Here is a 21,461-nt window from a genome sequence, read left to right as displayed (position 1 = left end):
CTCTACCGTTTGCGTTAATGCCCCATGCGTTGTCATATATATTGTGGTTGTCTCACGTTTTATGTCTTACAATTCCATTAATGCAGAGGGAGGTTGGGAGAGAGAGAATTGGCAGCCAGTAACCTGACCAAGTATAATTTGTGTCTCAATGTTACATCACATGTTTTGTTTCGATTTAAAGCTTTCGTGACTGCAGGGATTCATCTTCTTGGTTCTTTCAGTAAAGTCACGTAGAAGGGAAGTAATAAAATAATAAAAATAAAACATAATAAAATCTAATAATTCTCACGACGTTTCGGCTACAACGCAAGCAGCCGTCTTCAGGTGAAGAATGAGACACTGTCAAGCTAGGAGCTTATATATAAGCTGAGTTGGAGGTGGAAGAAGAAGAGAGCCTTAACAAAAGAATGTGCATATCAAGAGGAATTTAGCATATTCATGGAAAAATGCGTAGAAGGTGGGCGGGGGGGTTTCAAAGTCATATTATGCCCATGCATTATGCAGGATCAGCAGCACCAAAGGGAGGGGGGGTAGCATTAACAAAGGGAGGGCATGTTAATAATATGTAGAAGCAATGAAACATGTGAATGGGAGAACGGTGGCAGGAGACCCGCAGCGGAGCAAATAATGCATTCCCTGTGGAGAACACAACATACACAGTTAATGCCAGTGAGTGGACTGCGGTCTGAAAGTCACCATAAACGTGAACAACAATCAGTTAAGATCCGAAGTGGTTTATTACGTCCTTCCAATGATTGCTGAGCCAGAATCCATCTTCTCGGTTGAAATTGTCTCTGTGTTTGTATGTGTGGATCGCCTCATGAACGAATCTCTCATGGTAGCCAGATGGCTTGCAGAGAACCTCTGTCTTGGAGAAGTCAATGTCATGTGAGCCCACTGAATTGTAACAGTGATCTGCCACGGCTGAGGTGTTTGTCCTACCGTGTTTCAGGTCTGCTTTATGTTCACGGATGCGATCCGAGACATGTCGTTTGGTTTCTGCTACCACAGAGGCAACTTAGTTTGTAGACGCCAGGGTACTGTATGTCTGGAACCACGTCTTTTACAGACGGGACCAGATCACGGATTTTATGTACTGTGTTGAATCGTACCTGAATCTTGTGTTTAATCAGGATTTTTGAGATCTTTTTTGTGACCCCAGCAATGTAGGGTAAGGTGATGGTTTTGAAAGGTTCCTCAGCAGGATCCTTCTTGACGGTTGGAGTGAGGGCCTTGTGGATTGTGTAGTCGGAGTAACCATTATCCTTAAGAGCTTGGCATACGTGTTTGAGTTCACTGGCAATGTGTTCCTGGTCGGAGATGCATTGGGCTCTATGGTATAGAGTCTTGATGAGGGAGTTCTTCTGGGATGGATGGTGGTGTGAATCCGGTTTTAGTTTGGCATCCGTATGGGTGGCTTTCCTGTCGACAGAATGGCTCATTGAACCATCAGGTATCCTTTTAATTAGGACATCCAAAAAGGGTAGCTTGCCATCTTTTTCGACTTCCATGATGAATCTGATGGCTGGGTGTTTGGAATTGATGTGGTCGAGAAATTGGTCTAGAACAGGCCGGCCATGTGGCCAGATGACAAAAGTGTCATCTACGTACCTCTTCCATAAGGTCGGGTGTAGAGTGGCAGTCTGGATGGCGTCAGTCTCAAATTTCTCCATGAAAATGTTGGCTACAACCGGAGATAGGGGGGAGCCCATTGGGGTGCCCTCAGTTTGCTTGTAGAAGGTTCCATTCCAGGTGAAGTATGTATTGGTTAAGCAGTGTCTCACCAGGGGGGGTACCCCAGTATTCAGTCCTTGATGAACCAAGTCTTCAATGATTGCGATGGTGTCAGGCACAGGAACCTGTCCCCAGACGACCTGCTTGTCAGTTTTGATGTGGTTTCCTTGTTCACCAAGGTTCCTGTGCGCGACCTTGTGCGTTAGTGTAAATTTCCACGCGGGCATGAATATTAATGAAGGGGTGGGGGGCTCTTTTGCAGAGCCGTCATGCACGGATGTAGCACTGTGCTGCGTATATTTATTTTTTACCGTCACTTTCTGTAAAGAAACGTCAGATTTGAAGCGACTGCATAATACATGATTTAATTCAGCTCGACCTTCCTCTGCGTTGGTGTAAAAATCCACCCACTTATGAATATTAATAATCGAGGGGTGGGCCTCATGTGGGGTGACGTCACCCGGGGGGGGGGTGCTCATGTGGAGTGACGTCACACGCGGGACGGACAGACATTTCTTGGTTGATTATAGAAGGGAATGCGACTCAAAGCGGTAAAATTTCTCCCATAAGAAGCAATGGAATAAGGTAGGGATAGGGAGTGTAACTTAGGGAAACGTGTTTCATACTTAGCAACCAAAATACGTACTGTACTTGTACAGTATCTGTACTATATTTACAATACAATACACAACCAATTCTGAGTTCAAGGACCTTTCAACAGCATTTATAATTTAACAAACACTGAATTGAAAACTATTTTTATGAGCATTTCAAAGCAGCCCTGTACACTTTAACACGTTTTTATTTTTCTAATGACTTGAAGAGAAATACATTTTTAGTGTAAGAGCACAGAATCTTAAACAGCATTTTATTTTACCTTCACCTTTAATTTGTATGATCTTTGAGGCGTGGATGAGTTATGCTCGATTGGCTTGATTGGAGGTGTTGGGAGAGGATTAGGACCGATTACAATGAGCACTCGCTACGCACAATGTGAGAGAACATGATGGGGCTGAGAAGCAGCAGACAGGAGTTACACGTTTTCTGTACAGTGTTAAGCAGAACTGAGTCAAAATCGACGTGACGACGTATGTGCGGGGACATTTTACATTGGGTTCCTCAAAAAGTCAGCGACGTGACGGTGTGAAACAACGTATATCGTGGCGACGTATATCGGGGACCCCTTATAAAACAATCCCAGTGACTGACAGCATCGGAAGGCTTTCATCAAGGAGTTGGATCCTAAAGGGCTGCAGATTAGTGATTTGATTTTTGGTTGGTTGTGCTGTGTGTCATAGAGGTGTATGGGGAACGGTAGTGTAGCGGTTAACATGCTGCGTTACGAACATGGCAGCCCGAGTTCGATTCCCGCTCATGGCCCACACCAGTGACGATTATCTGAACCGATCCTGGGACTCCCCAAGGTCGACTCAGCCCCAAATTAATACCTGGTGAGGAGTGTAAACATCGCCACTGGGAGACAGACAGCCGGGCGTGGTGTTAGCCACCTCTCGTGTGCCGTGCAGGTCTTCATTTCTGCTTGCTAACAGCACTGGCCCCAACAGTCTGTTCAGGCTACATGGGGTGTCTTTGTCTTCTTTTAGGGTGTGTGGGGGAAGTAGTCAACTGGTTAGTACACTGAGCTATCAACCTGGCGACGCAAGTTCGATTCCCGCTCACGACCAATAACAATACCAAATATTTGAACCAGTCCTGGACCTCCCCTAGATCGACTCAGCCTTAAATCAGTACAGTACCTCGTGCTGTGTGTAAATATCAGCACTGAGGAGACAAAGGCGGGATTGGCGTGGTGCTGGCCATCCACCCCCAAGTGTGCTGTGCCGGCCTTCGTAGGTGCTCGCTCACAGCACTTGCCCCAACTGTCTGTTGAAGGCTGTACGGCAGCGGTCGGGAACCTATGGCTCGCGATCCATATATGGCTCTTCCGGTGACGGCATATGGCTCCCAGACAATTTTGAGTTGAAAAAAATAATAAAAAATAAATTAAAAAAATCAGTTTGGAACTGATTTTAAAATACTTGTGATATTGCTTAATAATACTGTATGATTTTAAAGTAAACAGACCCGTGACCCGTGGGTCGGGTCGGGAACCAATGGCTCGCGAGCATGTCACGGGTCATTGTAAAGGTGAAGAAATCCATTTGATCAGATAGCCAACTAGTTTATCCGCTTCAACCCTTGTAACGGAAAAGATGGCGAAAAGAAAAAAAGACGATGATTACCGTGCATTCCAGGCTGCGTAGACAGAGGAATTTGCATTTGTGGAGAGAGCAGGATCTGCGGTATGTCTTATATGCAATAATAAAATTGCATCGATGAAACGGTCAAATATAAAGCGGCACTTCGATACGCACCATGCTTCATTTGCATCGAAATATCCAGCGGGGGACAGCAGGAAAAAGGCATGCGAAGAGCTATAGCAGAGAGTGCAGACGAGTCAGCAGCAACTACGTGTGTGGACCAAGCAAGGTGACGGGAATTCCGCTAGCTTTGCGGGTGCTTTGGAAATAGTAAGGAATGGAAAGCCATTCACAGATGGCGAGTATGCCAAAACATTCATGCTTGATGTGGCCAATGAACTGTTTGATGACTTCCCAAATAAAGACAAGATAATCAAACGAATAAAAGACATGCCTCTGTCAGCAAGAACTGTTCACGATCGTAGCATCATGATGGCAAATCAAGTCGAGGAAACACAAATTAAGGACATAAACGCCGGGACATACTTTTCTCTCGCGTTAGATGAGTCAACAGACGTTAGCCATCTATCTCAGTTCAGTATAATTGCCAGGTATGCTGCAGGTGACACACTGCGTGAGGAAAGCTTGGCTGTTTTGCCAATGAAAGGGACAACAAGAGGAGAGGATTTATTCACGTCTTTCATGGAGTTTGCTAAAGAAAAAAAAACTACCGATGGATAAACTTATTTCTGTCTGTACTGATGGTGCACCCTGTATGTTGGGGAAAAACAAAGGATTTGTAGCACTTCTCCGTGAACATGAAAAGAGAGCCATCCTAAGTTTTCATTGCATCCTACACCAGGAGGCGCTTTGCGCTCAGACGTGTGGCCAGGAGCTTGGTGAGGTGATGTCGCTGGTCAATCGAGTGGTCAACTTTATTGTTGCCCGAGCTTTAAATGATCGCCAGTTTAAAGCTCTGTTAGTAGAAGTTGGGAATCATTATCCCGGTCTGCTTTTACACAGCAACGTGCGTTGGTTGTCAAGGGGGGAGGTGCTCAGCCGTTTTGCAGCTTGCCTGAGGGAAATCCGGACTTTTCTTGAAATGAAAGGTGTCAAGCATCCTGAACTAGACAACACTGACTGGCTCCTGTAGTTTCACTATCTCGTGGACATAACTGGACATCTGAACCAGCTCAATGTGAAAATGCAAGGTATTGGAAATACAATCTCATCCCTTCAACAAGCAGTGTTTGCATTTGAAAGCAAGCTGGAAGTCTTTCTCAGGGACATTGAAACAGGTCGTCTTCTGCACTTTGAAAGACTGCGACAATTTAGAGGTGCATGCTTAGCAAGTGACTCCACTTAACATCTGGATCTCCAGCAGCTAGCTGGCTTTACGTCCAATCTCCTGCAGTCATTCAAAGCACGTTTTGGAGAATTTCGTGCGCCCACTGGTCTTTTCAAGTTCATCACTCATCCACATGAGTGTGCAGTGGACAAAGTCGACCTGACATGCATCCCCGGGGTCTCTATCGGAGACTTTGAGCTGGAAGTTGCTGACCTGAAGGCATCAGACATGTGGATGAGTAAGTTCAAGTCACTTAATCGAGAGTTGGAAAGTCTTGCGCGACAGCGAGCAGAGCTGGCGAGGGAACACAAGTGGACAGAAATGAAAAATCTTCAACCTGAAGACCAGCTGATTCTTAAAACTTGGAACGAGCTTCCTGTGACATACCACACAATGCAGCGTGTGAGTATTGCCGTATTGACCATGTTTGGCTCTACATATGCATGTGAGCAGTCATTCTCGCATATGAGGAACATTAAGACCAACCTACGCTCACGTTTAACTGATGGAAGCCTCAACGCCTGCATGAAGCTCAACCTCACCACGTATGAACCAGACTACAAGGCCATCAGCAAAACCATGCAGCACCAGAAGTCGCATTAAAAGACATATTTAATTTATTATGCGTTAAAAATACTATATGGCTCTCAATGAAATATATTTAGAAATATTTGGCTTTTATGGCTCTCCCAGTCAAAAAGGTTCCCGACCCCTGCTGTACGGGGATCTTGTTTGATGGGGGTATGGGACTGCATGTCATTTTACATAAAATATACATTGTGCACCCTAAGAAGCTGTCGGCGCTGCGAATTATCACCGTGATTTAATACTATTTTAGGCGTACACTAATACAAAAATAATAGGCGTGCTCACATGCAAATGATACAAATATGAGGGTGTCGTATAAACTATTTTCAGCCCAGGCAAAATCTGTGCGCCAAGATTAGTGCTCATTTCCTATGCCGCGTGTGTCAGTTGACTGGCTGCCAACCCTCTCCCTCCCACCTCCCACTGCTCCCCACTGCAGTAATGGAATTAAGATGCCTTACTTCTGCTGGGTACCACGAGAGAATGTCCTTTCGTATCCCCAATGCATTGCTGGGACTGTTTTCGCTCCGAACACCTGAACGTACGAGTCCTTCGACCAAGCTCAGGAAGTTGTCATAGGAGCCACTTTTGAATTTGCGAAAGTGGCGGCCAACTTCACATCGACGTTTTGTGGAAGGTAAAACTGGGTGTGGTGGAAAACGGTGGTGCCCCTGGACCCTGGCTGAGCGGCCATCGGTCACGGAACATCGCGCATCGACGCGTGACGTGCCCACTGCCGCCAGCACCATGCCCGGCGTCCAGCCGTGCTGCAACCTCGCCCTGCGGTCTCTCAAGGCACTACTATCCTTCCTCCTGCCCGGCTGGTTTCATAAGAAGCCAATGGTAATAATGTATTATGATGATCATCGCGATTGCGTAACAGCAGTCAGTGATCGTGTCCGGTGGTGTTGGTGTTTAATCACTGGAATGTTCTCGAGGCTCCGTGATCTCTGACTCGTGCGTCGTACTTTCTGTAATGGCACCAGGACATATTTTTGGAGCTACAATGTGCTTGTGTCCAGATGCTGCCTGTATGTGAACATGTACTGGAACATGTTCACTAACCGCTAACCTGATATAATATTCGATGAACAACTATCGGAATTGTAAATGTTTCCGTTTGTAATGCAGATAAGCACTGAACTAGCAGCTGTGTAACTGCTGCTCAAAAACTCTTTGATCGTGTGTATATCTGTGTGTGTTTTGTATATTGGGGAGCGGTGGCATCGCGGTTAGTGCGCTGCACTTCGAAACCGGTGACCCAAGTTCCATTTCCGCTCACGGCCAACGCCGGTGATGCTCATCTGAATCGGTCCTGGGCCTTCCCTAGGTTGACTTAGCCTTAACTGAGTGCCTGGTGTGGCACATAAACATTGCCACTGAGGAGATGAAGGCAGCTGGGCGTGGTGCTGGCCACCCACCACCTCGTGCCGTGCTGGCCTTCAGGTGCTCGCTAACAGCACTGGTTAAGGCTCTACAGGGGATATCTATATTTTTCTTGTGTTTTATATCTGTGTTGTGTATTATATATTTGCGCGTATGTGTTGTATATCTGTGTGTGTATTATATATCTGTGTGTATCTGTTTGTGGAAGGGGATTTGAATGTCAATAGGGGTGGCATGGTGGTAAGCACATAGCACTCCAAACCAAACCCAGTGACCTGGCTTTGATTTCCAGCCATGGCTAACATAAGGGACAAGTGGCATTTGAATCTGTACTGCACCTATTTTTGGGTGACTGCCTTAAATTAGTACATGGTGTGGTGATTTGTCTATATAGAACTGGGGAGACCAAGGTGGCCCTGTGTGATGTTGCACGCTCTAGCACGATATATTGTGTCGGCCTTTAAAAATGACCATTCATAGTAATTGCCTCACTGTATGGCTGTACAGGGGATCTCTTTGCATCTCTCTATGTGCGTCTAGCTGTGTGTATGCCCTCACTTGACTTGGTGGGTTATCCCAGGTAAACGCTATTTTAAATTGTATTGTGAAGCAAAAATGTTATTTGGAGACCATTTTTTAATCTAGTAAGCAGACATGAGCAGGGCAATAGTCCAATGCCACGGGAGGGATTATTGCCCTTGAACCCATGATCTTCCACTGCAAAAATTCAAAGGCGTTCTGACAGGAGGCTTAGTTCATTTGGAACTTATGACAATTTTGCTGGAATGCTTTTATTCTGATCTTTTCTGGCAGCAGACGTTGTTGGTCACACACTGTATGAGCGGGAGACGATTTAAAAATTCCACGCGAATCTCACCTGTAGGGCGTGTTGTTTGTCCACGAGGCCCGTGGCATTAATGCATTGTTCGTCTCGGCCACGCCATCGCCGTAAATTCACAGCACTCACCTTGAGATGATTAAATTACTGCAGTCGCACGAGCGGTCGTGGCAAAGGGCTCCACCCGCCAATAAATCTCTGGGTGCATTAACCCGATTGGAAAAGGCGTCCAGTGCTTTCTGCGACGTTGCTCGCCGCGTGCGCGAGACGGATGTGCTCGGCGCGATGTGACAGCGAAGCAGCCAGGGGTCACTGTCTGTGCCGCGTGTCCTCGGGGGTGGCGCAGCCAAGAATCCCTGTCCACCCCCATTTCTCTCCGCTGGATTTAATGGAGGGTAATGCTGTCTGGCAATGGGCTTATATCAATTAAATTGTGAGGCTCGGAGAAAGAAATAGAGTGAATTACGTGCACCACATCATACTTTGTGCCTCTCCATCACGCTGATGTAGCTTGCACTTAGTGGCAGGAAACTTTTTTTTGTAAATGTGCATAGCTTTTACGCAGTGTTTCGTGGCCCAAGGGTTCTCAGCCTTTCATTTACTTTTAGACAACATTAACCCCTGGCGGGTTTTTCCGTGCATTTCCCCCTCTTGAGGTGATGTGCGTACCCTCTGTCTCTGCTGGGTGGGGCGGGTGGGTGCGGGTGGGGAATTGGAGAAGGCAGCGAGTAAAAGGGCTGGGCGGGGGTGGGAGCTGAGTGCAGCAGACGACAGCTGCTGGCGGCTCGTTAGAGTTGCCACCGCCTCTTCCCCGGCAGCGCCGAGGCTCTGCTGGAGAACTCGCGTGGGATCTGCAGCGTCCTCTCTCCAGTTCCGTGTGCCGCGTTGTGGGTCTGCCCTCATATCCCAACAACAATGGAACTCTGAGATGAAGCGGTTCACTGCTTCTCTATGGGGGGAGGGGGGGCGTACCGGTCGGTGACGGACAAATGATAAAGCTCTGCGCGAGCACCGGCATGAAACACTCGAACGTCTCGGCGACCGCACGGCAACTCGCGGGCCTCTCGGTCCGTGCGCAGACCCAGCCGTGGCTTGAGGGGGCACGGGGCAATTAAATTATGAGAGAGCTCAGGATTCAGGAAACGAACTCAAGCCGGGGGTGATCGTGTTTGAGGATTTGCATGGAGAATTAACAACCACACCCTCTTTCTTTCCTTTTGAGCTAACTTTTTAAAGGGAAGAGAGGGGGGGACGACGACTTTGGGTGCAGAGCGGGTTTGGGGACGGAAGGAGGAAGGCGGCATTAGGACCGGGTGGGGTAGAGACGGGAGGTAGAGGAGTGGGAGGTGAAACTTAGAAGGGGTAGGGCCAGCGGGGGTGCGGGAAGCTCGGGGAGAAGGGGAAGAGGGGGCGGAGTCGGGGATAAGAAGAAGGGGCCAGCAGGGGCGGCTTGAGGTTTGGGGGTGGGTCAGGGGGTGATCTTAGGGATGCAGAGCAACATTTGAAGTGGGGAGGGGGGGGACGGCAGCCCCGGCAAACGGTTGGGTAGGGATGGCGAGCGTTTGTTTTGTAAATGGTGTGAGCGGTGCGGGGCCGGGTGTCTGGGTGGGGTCCTAATGCTCCTTGGCGGGAAGGTGTGCGTGCGTTGAGTTTGCGTGCGCGTGCTGCGCCCTGCCTGTGAGCGTAGCGAGATCTGGAGTTGGCCGGCTGCCTGCGCGGAGTGCACGTGTGCCCGGCGCACACGCGTGGCGTGCACATGTAGCACGGCTGACTGGACCAGGTGGGTGCCGTCGAGCTCAGGAGGTCCACCATCGCCCGGCGCTGTCCACGGCTCGGGCATCGCGCCAATGTCCCTCTTCTGTGGGTCGTGCGCACTCTGGGTACGTAGCGGTGTGCCTGGTCATCCTTCACGTGCGCGGCGCTCTGCGCCGTCGTCCGTTACGAACGCTCGTCGTGGCCGTTGGGATTTCGGTTGAATGTCTAAACAATCTTGGGTAAGGAAAGCTCTCTCCAAGAAGGTGAGGCTCTTCCCACCCAAGCAATTTTATCACTGGACATTTCTCTTGTCTGTGCCGCTCAATGTCCTCTCTGGGGAACAGAAGTCGAATTGTTTCAGCCTGTAAATGTGTACATTGTGTCCAGGCAGAAAACAATTACCTAGATGTGAATTACAGATTTTATAAATGCAATGAACAAATGGATGAGAAAATGTATTTTCTGTGTTTTCCATGATTCATTCCTGTGCTTGGGAAATTATATAAACATTTATTTCTCATTGATTGTTTGTAGTTATGCTCAAAGTCCTCTTGTGTGTTTTTCAATTTATATTGAGAATTATAAAAGGGTTCTGTACTTTCATTCAGTGTTTGCCTTGAAAGTTTATATATATGTCAAAATATGTGGACTGACGAGTTCTTTCATAGAAATTGTTATATTCTCAAAAAAAGTATTGACATTTTATAAGCTATTTCATTGATTAGACGCAAACTGCGATTGTTTGTGCTGGTGAGTGCATTGAGCATGAGCAGAAATTATTGTGTTCCTTTAATGGCGATATAGTATGATGCAATGTGATGTGTGCTTAAATCGTTTAGAGTTGGAAGCAAGCACTACCAAAACATGTTTTTGTTGGTGTGGCTGGCTGTATGTATGTTCAACTTGTATTCGCATCGTACGTATCCAAACGTGCTAATCGGAGGTGTATTCTGGTCCATTGCCCGTTAGTCTGGGTCAGGTGTCAGTCTATGGTCGGTGTACATTGGTGACTTGGTTGTCGGTTGAAGTATATTGGGTTATATGGGTACTTGTTGGTATTTTTTGGTATGTGTTGGGTGGGACGGTGCGTGTCGTGTGGATTGGTGTAGGTGCATGTATCACTATGTATTGGCATGGTTGGTGTGGTTTCTATACGTTGGCGTGTCTTGGTGTGGTTGATGTACATTGATTACATGTTTGCCGTATTTAGTGTGTTTTTGTAGGCTGGCATGAGTTGGTATATATTGGTATAATCATGTCGTTGATGTAGTTGGTGTAGTCGGTGTGTACTCTTGTGGGTTGGATTGGGTTGGTATATGTTGGTCTGGTTGTGGTCGGTGAGGGTGATGTGGTTGGTGTGCTTGTGGGTCGGTGTGGGTGGCTTCGCATCGGACGGGCAATTGGGAGGCTTTCAATCGGCGTGCCCTCCTAGGTGGGCTGCTGTCATTGTGCAGAGCTAACAAAGGACCCCCGAGCACCCACAGGTGTCCCACATGATTTCACTCGATACCCACTGGACTGCAAGGAGGGGAAAAGACAAAGGAATTACTCTCATTTACGAATAAGAAGTGGGAGACATTGGGACCAAACACAGCAGCACATTGCAGCTGAGGTAGTGCGCAGTCCTCTTTACACGTACGCAGGACGATTGTGTGGCGTGTCACACAAAAGCAAAAGTGCTCTGAAAAACCATTCGAGTGTGCTGCTCGCCGCTAATCAGATTGTGGTGAAGCGATGTGTGAGCTGATAGGGAGCCATGTAGCCCACCCAGCGAGTTCAACCGTCCCGCACGCACGCAGATTTATTTTCTGGGCCATGTCATTCAACCGCATTTCAAATTTGACGCGTAGCGAACGCGATGTGAACATGTGGGGAGCAGTCTACCATTGCATTTGCCCAATGTTATCGGTCTGCGAGAGCAGAGATTTATTTTGGGCAGACGGCAGGCATAAATTCCTTGCTGCCGTCCGGCTGAAGTCTTAATATTCGGGCTCTAGCTCACTGTGCACCGTGGCAGGGTCACGACGCGCTGTAACTCACCTCAGCAAAGTGCGTGACTTGAGACTGTGACTTGAGGATGTGAAGGAGCTCACACTGGTGTTTACTTTCATCACTGTGAGCTGATAAATACACCCTGCCTCCACGGCACACGGCTCCCCTCCCCCGCCTTGCAAACCTACACGCTCCTCCTTCAAAACAGAAATTCGGAGGGAACGGAAACCGAATTGTATGGCGGATAATACAATGCTGCCTGGCCCACTCTCTCGCCCCACACCCCGCACCTCACAGCCTCCGCACATTTGCTCGAACCGTATGCACTTTTTTTGATCCAGTTGTCACTCGAGCGACGAGGGCCCAAGTCTAGGCCAAACGCCGCTGCCCCGGTGCCATCGTAGCTCAGTGGGGAGTGCACAAATGCATTTGGACCCGGCCGTGGACTGACGGACGAACTTGATAGCCATCTGCCGATGTGCTGCGTGTGGTGCATCATATCGTATTATAACACCGTTGGAAGTGCACTGGCCTGTTAGACGGCATTCACTTCGCAGCACGTAAATAGACAGCACGGTTGGCTACGTATGGTGTGAAAGAAGTTCAACATACAGATAGATATGCGCTTTGGAAATGTGTCCGAGACTGCTGCTGATGAGGAGCAACACGTGAAAGTTGCCGCATGCACAGACACGGGGTGAGGAGCGGCGCCGTTTCTCGCCGCGTGCGCTCCCACGCAGCACCCACGCTGTGCTAATCCCACCGTGATTCATTACCTCTGCCGAGCGCAAGCACAGCGGGGTGCGCCGCTGCCTTCACATGGCTCCCGGGGAGTCCCACCTGGGCCTCGAATAGTTGGCATTCTGAGCGCTCGCTCACATATCGTGCCCTCCGATCTCACGCTGTACGCGACCCCGTCGACGTGAGAATGCGGGGCCCTCGCAGGGAGAGGGGTCTGCACCGCAGTGTGAACATTTGGGCCTCCCTGGGGCCTGGCCTGGTGCTCACCTCTCCGCACCTCAACTGCGCGTGCAGAGCAGCTAAAAATCATCACAACCATAGAGCGGTATTAAATTAGGGCACCTTTGCTCCTGGTTAATTGAGCCTGAGGTTTTTGTTGGCCTCTGGACAAGCCCCCTGCTTATCAATTGTGTTGCATAAGCTATAAATAATGCAATACATTTTGGGAAGCTGCCATTATTATTGACATGGCAATGGGTAGTATTTAAGTTGAGGACATGTTTTATTAACTGCATGGTGACTTAGCTCGAGGCAGCCAATTAAACTGCCGCCCAGTGTGCACGGCTGGTTCGCAAGATTAACTCCTCTGGAATCCTCCAGATGGGTTATTTACATAACATTCAACTGAAGCTGCTTAATTCCGGCAGTTCTGCCAAGGAAGTTGAGCACAAAAGGCGTCAGATTAACCCAGCAGCACCGGATGGCTGATTCTGGGGCCACGGAGGAAGGGGGGGGGGGCGTTGAGGACCGCGAGAGATTCCCACACCATCCCGCTGACGGCCCTGTTCAGGGAAAGCGTGGCAGAGCACAGGGTCTGGGGCGAGGTGGAAGGGTGGAGGGGTGAGCTGGGGAGGCGCGGATGGGAGAACGCTCTTAGGTTTGCTCACGATGATCAAAAGGAGAGCCTGTGAACTCTTTGACATCCGCGAATCCTTGAGACGTGCCTGCCATCCTCCCACGTTCACCGCCGTCGTACGTCTCCATCTGTCGTCTGTTATCTCTGGCGTTAATTACATTGTCGTTTTCATCAATCGTGCATTCCCATTATCACCCATCCCATTATGATCATTATTCGCCTTTGTTCTTATTGTTAAATCTCTGCAGGTGCTTTCTGCACACGTATAGGCCAAGCCCCTAGGAGCTGTCAGTCACTCGGGAAAAGCAGTTGTCAAACAACAATGGCAATGGATTGCATTAGCAAAGTGAAGAGAAATTAACAAACGATGGTCAGCGTTTCAGCCGACAGAGCTTTACAAAGGTCCAGAGGTGCAATGCACATCTTATATTCCTGTCTCTCTGTGCACTGGATTTTTCTTGGCTATTTTTGTCAGTGACTTGCAATGCACAAACTGTGAGGAATGTATAGTTATGAAGGCCTGTTGCATTCTGGGAAAGGGCCAGGGACCCTGAGCTCCTGCTGTGACCAGAATTGGAAAAGCCGAAGCGACAGCTCAGCCATGTGTCCTGACAAAATGATTCAAACAAACACGCAAATGGTGAAGATATAAGCAATGCTGGCGTAAGTTGGCAGCGTGCCAGCCCATTAGCGAAGAGCCAGACGTGCGGGTTGGGGGTGTGGGCGGCAAAAGGGGGAAAGAGGGGAGCACATGGAGGTGCCCGCTTGACAAGGCATGCCAAAGGTCACTTGTAAAGTCTCCACTTCATTAAAGAGTCGGCGGCCGATTCCTGGCCCGTGTTGCGAGTGCTCCCCTCTCACCACCGCTCCCCGCACCCCGCCCTCCCCTGTTTTGTTCAGGCCGGTGGAAACCCAGAAGCCTCTCTCCTGCTTGGTGATTAAATGATCAGGCTGTGGGTCAATCACTATTTGTTTAGGCTATTGTGGAGCGGCTCGAGCGTGTGTGCACGGCACGCCGGCCGTGGCGCGTTCGCCGGTAGCTACTGTTTCCGCGGTGGCGGGCGAGGCGGCGCCGTCCGCGCCGGTTGCGTGGTCCCGAGGGAGTACCCGCGTCGCCCCGACGCCCCGACGCCCAAAGATTTACCCGATGAGCGGCGCGGAGAGGAAAACAAATCTCCGGGGGCGTCTACCGTGGCCGGTGAGCACTGGCAGGAGAAGAACTTGTTGTGGTTAAATATCGCGGCGATGATTTTCACTTCTTGGATCCTTTGGCGCTGGGATGACCCGCGGGGCACGGCTTAGGGGTGTGTTTACATCCGTCACCAGGGCTGCCGTGACAGACATGCGGTCACCAGCTGTGCATGCCTCTCTGCACCCGCCTGGAGAGGCTCTGCGCTGGCTGGGCTCGAGCCTCACGCCAGCGATTCCTCGCTTCCGCTCGCGTGTGCATTTGTTAGTAGGGTGCGGCGGTTAGCACACTGCGACATGAACCTGTAAATCCGAGTTTGAATCCCAGTCCATGGCTAATAGTGGTGAGTGATATTTGTATTGTTTCTGGGCCTCCCCTCAGCGGATACAGGCATAATTTGGTAACTGACGTAGTGTGTAAAAGACAAAAGTGTTCAGGCATTGTGCTGGCCCCAGCACTCGCTCATGCACCATGCATGCCTACTTAAATAGGTGATCGCTAACAACACTTGTCCCAACAGTCGGTTAAAGGCTATATGGGGTCCTTTGCCTTTTTTGTATTTAAATTGAAGTCATACCGAGTAGTGGATTGAAGTGAAAATGTTAATTACGTTCATGCAAGTCAATTACAATTATATCGGCACAAGTCAATAAACGCAGTGGATGCCCGCAAATGAGAGCCAAAGGTCTGGTTCAGTTTGAAGGTCGGCTATCAGTGTGTCTGGCGAAGCTTGAAGTTTGAGTGGTCGGTTAATGTGGCTACTAAACCCCCACTCATCTTACGGGGTGCACGACCAGGTCTGCGATAAAACACCTCCGCCAGCGCATTCCAAATTAAAGACAAGTGACATTTGAGCCGTAAGTGGGTCAGCTCGCCTGCGAGGACATCCTGTCCCCGCTATGCTCGCCAGCGTTTTGAGATGCCTTGAAGTAGTGTTCTCGTGCGTGAGATCCTGCCGGGGTTGGGAGGTCGCCACTTCAGACTGTGATCTATTGCCCGTTTGTTTTCATGCGCGGTTGAATGGATTGGCAGCTGCATCTCCGAGCTGCTGTTGGGCGCCGTTATCCAGTTAACAGTGGATGGGCTTGGTGGTTTTATTTCCACTTCTCGCTGGACCAGGGGGGACCTGGGTTGACACCGGGGGGGCAGGAGGGGATGGCGGTGGCTTTTGCCGCAGCAGCTGCCTTGCATTGACACTCGCCGCCTCAGTGTGGGGATCACGCAAAACACGGTTATTGAGTGCGCCTGCCCTGTCGTGTTTCAACGCCGTTAGAAGGCCTCTGGCGCACGGTGTGACCTGGCGTGAGATGTCGTGCCACGTGCTTACTTGCAAAAACGAGAGAAGTGTTGCTTTGGTCAGTGATGCTTCTTGAGCCCTTGGGGCTGTGCTCAAGCCCCACCAAGTCTCAAGACTGTTTCAAAAAGGGAACCCGCATTGATTGGGATTTTTTCACTAAATCCATTTATAATGAGTGTTTTACCTTTGCAAGGAAATCAGAATAGCCGGATAAACTCCACCCAAACAAGCTCTAAACGTTCTGTGACATATGCTTTCATTAAGCTACTTGCTCTACTGCCATTTCCTGGCCATCTTGCAACTCAGCTGCTTTGGGAGTAAAATCACTATTATTGGGGAGCAGCACGTCGCCTGGCTCCATCAAAGTATTAATCATCATCAACCACTGTTTGCCCTCTGCAGGAGGAAGGCAGTTCAGTGCCACTATCCATCTCGCTCCTGCACATAAACCGATCTCATCGCTCCATCTCCACGGTGCTCGTCTTCTGTGACGTGTTTTCTCCTTTGGCTACCATTCCATCACCGGTCTCAGCCATTGGCCATCATCCCATCTAGCGATGGGTCCTGCCCAAGCCCACTTTTTTTTTATTAATTGTCATTTCGATGTCTCAAGTTTGCGTTTGTTCCTATTGGAGTTGGCACCATCGCTGGTGGCACGGACCAGGACCTCCTGCAGCCAGAGCTGACACTGAGCAGGAGCTCACCGCTGTGTCCACATGGCCCCGTCTGTTTGCTCTTGCTGCTGTCGGGGCGATTCGACAATTCCTCATGCGGCGTGTAATGAATAGAGTCGCTGTTGACATTGCGTGCAGGAAACTTTCCCGTCAATTAAGAAAGCGTTTGTGTTTCATGCTCAGTGAAATGGATGGGCTGCTTTCTTTTATTAACAAATGCCATCCTCGGCAGCACGCTGAGCCGAAAGTTAATATTGCCACTCGGACAGCCTTTTAAAACGATTGTTCATTGATGCAACCCATTCCGAGATTTGTTAATGATTCATAGAATAGTAGAGCGAACAGAATGTAATCGGATGCTTAATCCTGGTACATAGAAATAGAATATCGGTGGTTGGAAGTGTATTCTATTCAATTTACATCACGAATGAATGAATAAAAAACAAACGCACATTTGTGGGAAATGAGAGAATGGGAGGCCGCAGACTGTGCCGTGCCGGCTGTGGCGCGAGGAGCTGCCTGAATGGGTCCTGGGGCTCGGGGACGAGCCAAACAAACATTCTCTCCGGCCAACTTCCCCCATGTGTCAACAGCGGGGCCCCATTATCATAGGCTCATTGTTTACAATCGCGTGGTGATATTAAAGGAGAAGTTTTGGGCGAGGTGCTCAGTCGGGCCGAGGCTCGGCAGCTGGGTTCTCCGCCGTGGATTCTGACGCCGCGAGTCGACGCCGAGCACGCATGGCCGCTGCTGGGTTCAGGAGAGACGAGGAAAGAAAGAGGTCGGCAGCTGACGCCACCGGGAACTCGTAAAGCGGCGCTGGCTCGGGGTGAGTGTCTGCTCACACTACTTCCTCGAGTGTTCTCGCATGATTGCGAGCAGCGGCAGCAGCTGCTAAGATGAGAGTAGCAGAGACTCTTCTCATCGGAGTCAGAACAAACCGCAGGCGATCTAGCGATGCTTGAACCGCCTCTGTACCAGTGCCGGCTGAGGCAAATCAAACCTCAGGAAGTGGGGTCCATCCCAACCAGGCCCAGAACAGGTATCATGTTTTATGCATCAATGTGTGTGATTTACCAGTCATCAACTTACTTACTCTTAGGTTTTTTTCGGTAAAATCACGTAGGTAAAAAATAATAATCTTGATACAGTAAATTTAGCTGTGACGGTCCCACCTGAAGACGGAGACGTGTGTTGCCTCCGAAACGTCGTGATTTATTTTTATTTAATTTTATTATTTTTTACCTACGTGACTTTACCGAAAAAACCTAAGAGTATGAATCCCTGCAGTCACAAAAGCTTAAAATCTAGAATCAACTTACTTTTTGCTGCTTTAAAGCTTCCACTGTTTGTTATGAGATTCATTCAAGTTTGTGTTTTTAAATGTCTTATTTCTTTCCTAATGAGTTTTCATAGCTCTGTATATTTTATCTTTTATCTGGCTTGTTTTTCACTTTTCATGGGTCTCCTTCAAAATGCTCTTTGCAGTTGTAGATTATAGAATAAACATGAGGCGTGTGGAAGCCCTCGTTCAGCTGTGAATTCAAAAAGTTCTGGACATGGCTTCTCAAGGTGGTGTACAGAAACAGTGGGTGTCTTTATTTATTTTACAGAGAGAGGCAGTCAGTCATCGACAAAATAAAATGAAGGTCTTGAGCCTGGACTTGAAGAGGGACAGGGAGTCGACAGCACGGACGGCTGGCCGAAGGGAATTCCTGATAATGATGGCAGCAGAGGAAAATGAGCGACCTCCCACTGAGCGAAGGTTGACTGGGCTTCGACAAAAAGCCTCGCTTGCTGGAGCTGAGAGTGCGTCGAGAGGAGTACAGTGAGATAAGCGGGAATAAGTAGAGTGCACAGAGATGAGTACTGTGCTAAGATGAGAGGGGAGAGGTAGGAGAATGTTTGGAGGCGAGTAGAGTGAGATGAGATGATATAGAGGAGAGTCTGTGGAAAGGAGTAGCGTGAGATAAGAGGTAGGCAGGCACAAGTCCACAAGATCTCGAAGAAAATTGCATGTGATTTTAAAATTGATCTGGGGTTGGATTGGGAGCTAGCTGAGTGATCGGCCTGGAACGACTGTGCATAGAGCCTACAAAGGTTGACTGCTTGGACAATGTTGGCTGTGACTCCTGCCTACAAGAGGGTTCAGCTGGAGGGCCTGGCTGGAGGATCTGCTGGAGGTTTCGGCTGGAGGGTTCAGTTGATGGATTGGCTGGAGGGCTAAGGTGGAGGGCCTGGCTGCCTTGCTGTGCTGTGTCTGTGCAGTGTCCCAGCGGCTTTGCAGACAGCTCCCAGCAACCAGGCTTCTCCCAGCATCTTTAATTAAACTCACTCTGTAATTCCAAGCAATATCTAGAGCTACTAAGAGGCTGTGACATTTTATCAAACCCACTGAGACCTATAATTAGTCTGTAGAAGTATATATAAAAGAATGTGCATGTGTGTGTAGCTGTTAGCGCACAAACCCGGCGACCCGAGTTCGATGCCCGCTCACTGCCAAAAACAGTGGCGAATATATGAACCGGTTTTGGGCCACCCTTAGGTTAACCCAGACTTTAAAGAGTACCTGGTGCAGTGTGTAACCATCAGCACTGGGGGAGACAAAGATGGCCAGGCATGGTCTTGGCCGTGCCAGCCTTCATAGGTGCTTGTTATGATTAACACAGAGGCTATATTGGAAACGTTTGCATACACTGTATATATATGTGTAGGCTGGATAGGTAATGTAATAAGAATGGTGAGTTAATAATTAATTCACCTGTATTGGAAATCATATTTTCATATTTATCCTCTAAAGGGTATATCTTTGGTCACCTTAGTTACTTACAATTGCTTTTAGAATTCGATTGCAATTTTTTTTTTAAATGTGGGCCTTCCCCTGTGACACAGACGCGCAGTTGCCATTTGGGGCACAGAAGTGCGTGGGAGCCAAGGTCTCCAAGGGCTTCGTCTCGGCCTCACCGTCGGTGCCTCTTGTCCGCAATCGCTGGATCTGTCGCTTGTGTCATGCGCGCATCGTATCTGGAGGGCGCACAGCACCGTGATGTGGCTGTGGGTTTCTGTTGCAACGCTCGGGCGCACGGGAAGTGGCGTTGGTGCGCTCGCAGGGGGTTCAGGGTTACCCGCCTGTGGCCGGGCGTCTCCGCAGACCGCGAGCAGAATAAATCAAGAGATAGAGAGAGAGAAAGAAGCGAACACCTAAACAAACACACATCTCGCCCGCGAAAACAAACACGTGTACCGATGAAACAAACATTTTTCAGTCTCACCTGTGTCAGGGTCGTTGCGGCAGATGGAGCAGCAACACTTGTTCATTTTGAGCACGAAAAAAATGCTCGGCACTGTGCCCCAGGGCTCGAAATTTGTTTTTGGAGATGTGCTGTTTTCATTCCTTGGCACTGAAGCAGCTCTAACGGTGAAATGTGTTTTTGTTGCGCAATCATTGGCAGCAAATGCCAGCTGCTGACCTGTGCACAGGTGGGGGGGGGGGGTTTGGTTGAGAATGTTTTGTTGTTTGATGTTTTTTTTCTGTTTGTAAGGTGCGTATACTCCTGTTTGTGTGGGTAATGTCTTCATGAATGCGGTCAGTGCACTGCGGTGCGCAACTTTGCGATGCGAGTTTGATACAGACCCACGACTCAATGTCAGTGGCGAGTGAACTCAGCGCGACATCATGAGTTTCTGGTGCAGCGGTGGTCAACATGAGTACACTTTATTGGGGAGGTGACGGAAAGCTGAGAATTATGCTGCTTGCCCCGCCATCTTGCGTGCAATGTCAGTCTTAATAGGTGCTCACAAACAGCACTTCCACCAACAATCTACAGCCCTATTTGCCATGTATTGTTCGAATGTGTTCGCATTGAGAAAGAATTGATTTCATTTTTTTTCCCTGTCAATGTCATGCCCTCTCACGCACAAGCATGGTGACGCTTGCCAGGCAGTTTGTGCTGGGGGCTGATTACTGTGTGTGGGAGAGTGAGGTGGTGTGTGTCTGGGGCTGATCACTGTGTGTGGAGAGTGAGGTGGTGTGTGTCTGGGGCTGATCACTGTGTGTGGGAGAGTGAGGTGGTGTGTGTCTGGGGCTGATCACTGTGTGGGAGAGTGAGGTGGTGTGTGTCTGGGGGCTGATCACTGTGTGGGAGAGTGAGGTGGTGTGTGTCTGGGGCTGATTACTGTGTGGGAGAGTGAGGTGGTGTGTGTCTGGGGGCTGATCACTGTGTGGGAGAGTGAGGTGGTGTGTGTCTGGGGCTGATCACTGTGTGGGAGAGTGAGGTGGTGTGTGTCTGGGGCTGATCACTGTGTGGGAGAGTGAGGTGGTGTGTGTCTGGGGCTGATTACTGTGTGGGAGAGTGAGGTGGTGTGTGTCTGGGGCTGATTACTGTGTGGGAGAGTGAGGTGGTGTGTGTCTGGGGCTGATCACTGTGTGTGGAGAGTGAGGTGGTGTGTGTCTGGGGCTGATCACTGTGTGGGAGAGTGAGGTGGTGTGTGTCTGGGGCTGATTACTGTGTGGGAGAGTGAGGTGGTGTGTGTCTGGGGCTGATCACTGTGTGGGAGAGTGAGGTGGTGTGTGTCTGGGGCTGATCACTGTGTGGGAGAGTGAGGTGGTGTGTGTCTGGGGGCTGATTACTGTGTGTGGGAGAGTGAGGTGGTGTGTGTCTGGGGCTCATCACTGTGTGGGAGAGTGAGGTGGTGTGTGTCTGGGGGCTGATCACTGTGTGGGAGAGTGAGGTGGTGTGTGTCTGGGGGCTGATTACTGTGTGGGAGAGTGAGGTGGTGTGTGTCTAGGGCTGATCACTGTGTGGGAGAGTGAGGTGGTGTGTGTCTGGGGGCTGATCACTGTGTGGGAGAGTGAGGTGGTG

At 49.4% G+C, this 21,461-nt stretch overlaps 1 protein-coding gene across 7 annotated transcripts in view; it reads left to right on the top strand.

Moving 5' to 3' along the window:
* Positions 1-21,461, top strand: part of LOC144720802 (tensin-3-like) — a 90,920-nt gene that overhangs the window by 7,309 nt on the left and 62,150 nt on the right. The window contains exon 1 of one of the 7 annotated variants that reach the window (XM_078597860.1): positions 9,647-9,975. The exons of 5 other annotated variants lie outside the window; for them this stretch is intronic. In XM_078597860.1, the coding sequence (XP_078453986.1) occupies positions 9,943-9,975 (33 nt within the window). In that variant the 5' untranslated portion in view covers positions 9,647-9,942. Of the gene's footprint in view, positions 1-9,646; positions 9,976-14,454; positions 14,638-21,461 lie in introns of those variants that run through there. One more of the 7 variants, XM_078597859.1, reaches the window with a different exon arrangement.

Source organism: Lampetra planeri, chromosome 10 (assembly GCF_965212315.1).
Source record: "Lampetra planeri chromosome 10, kcLamPlan1.2.h2, whole genome shotgun sequence".
NCBI lineage: Eukaryota > Metazoa > Chordata > Hyperoartia > Petromyzontiformes > Petromyzontidae > Lampetra > Lampetra planeri.
Note: the sequence above shows the minus strand (reverse complement) of the source record. Positions and strands in the feature narration are given on the sequence as shown.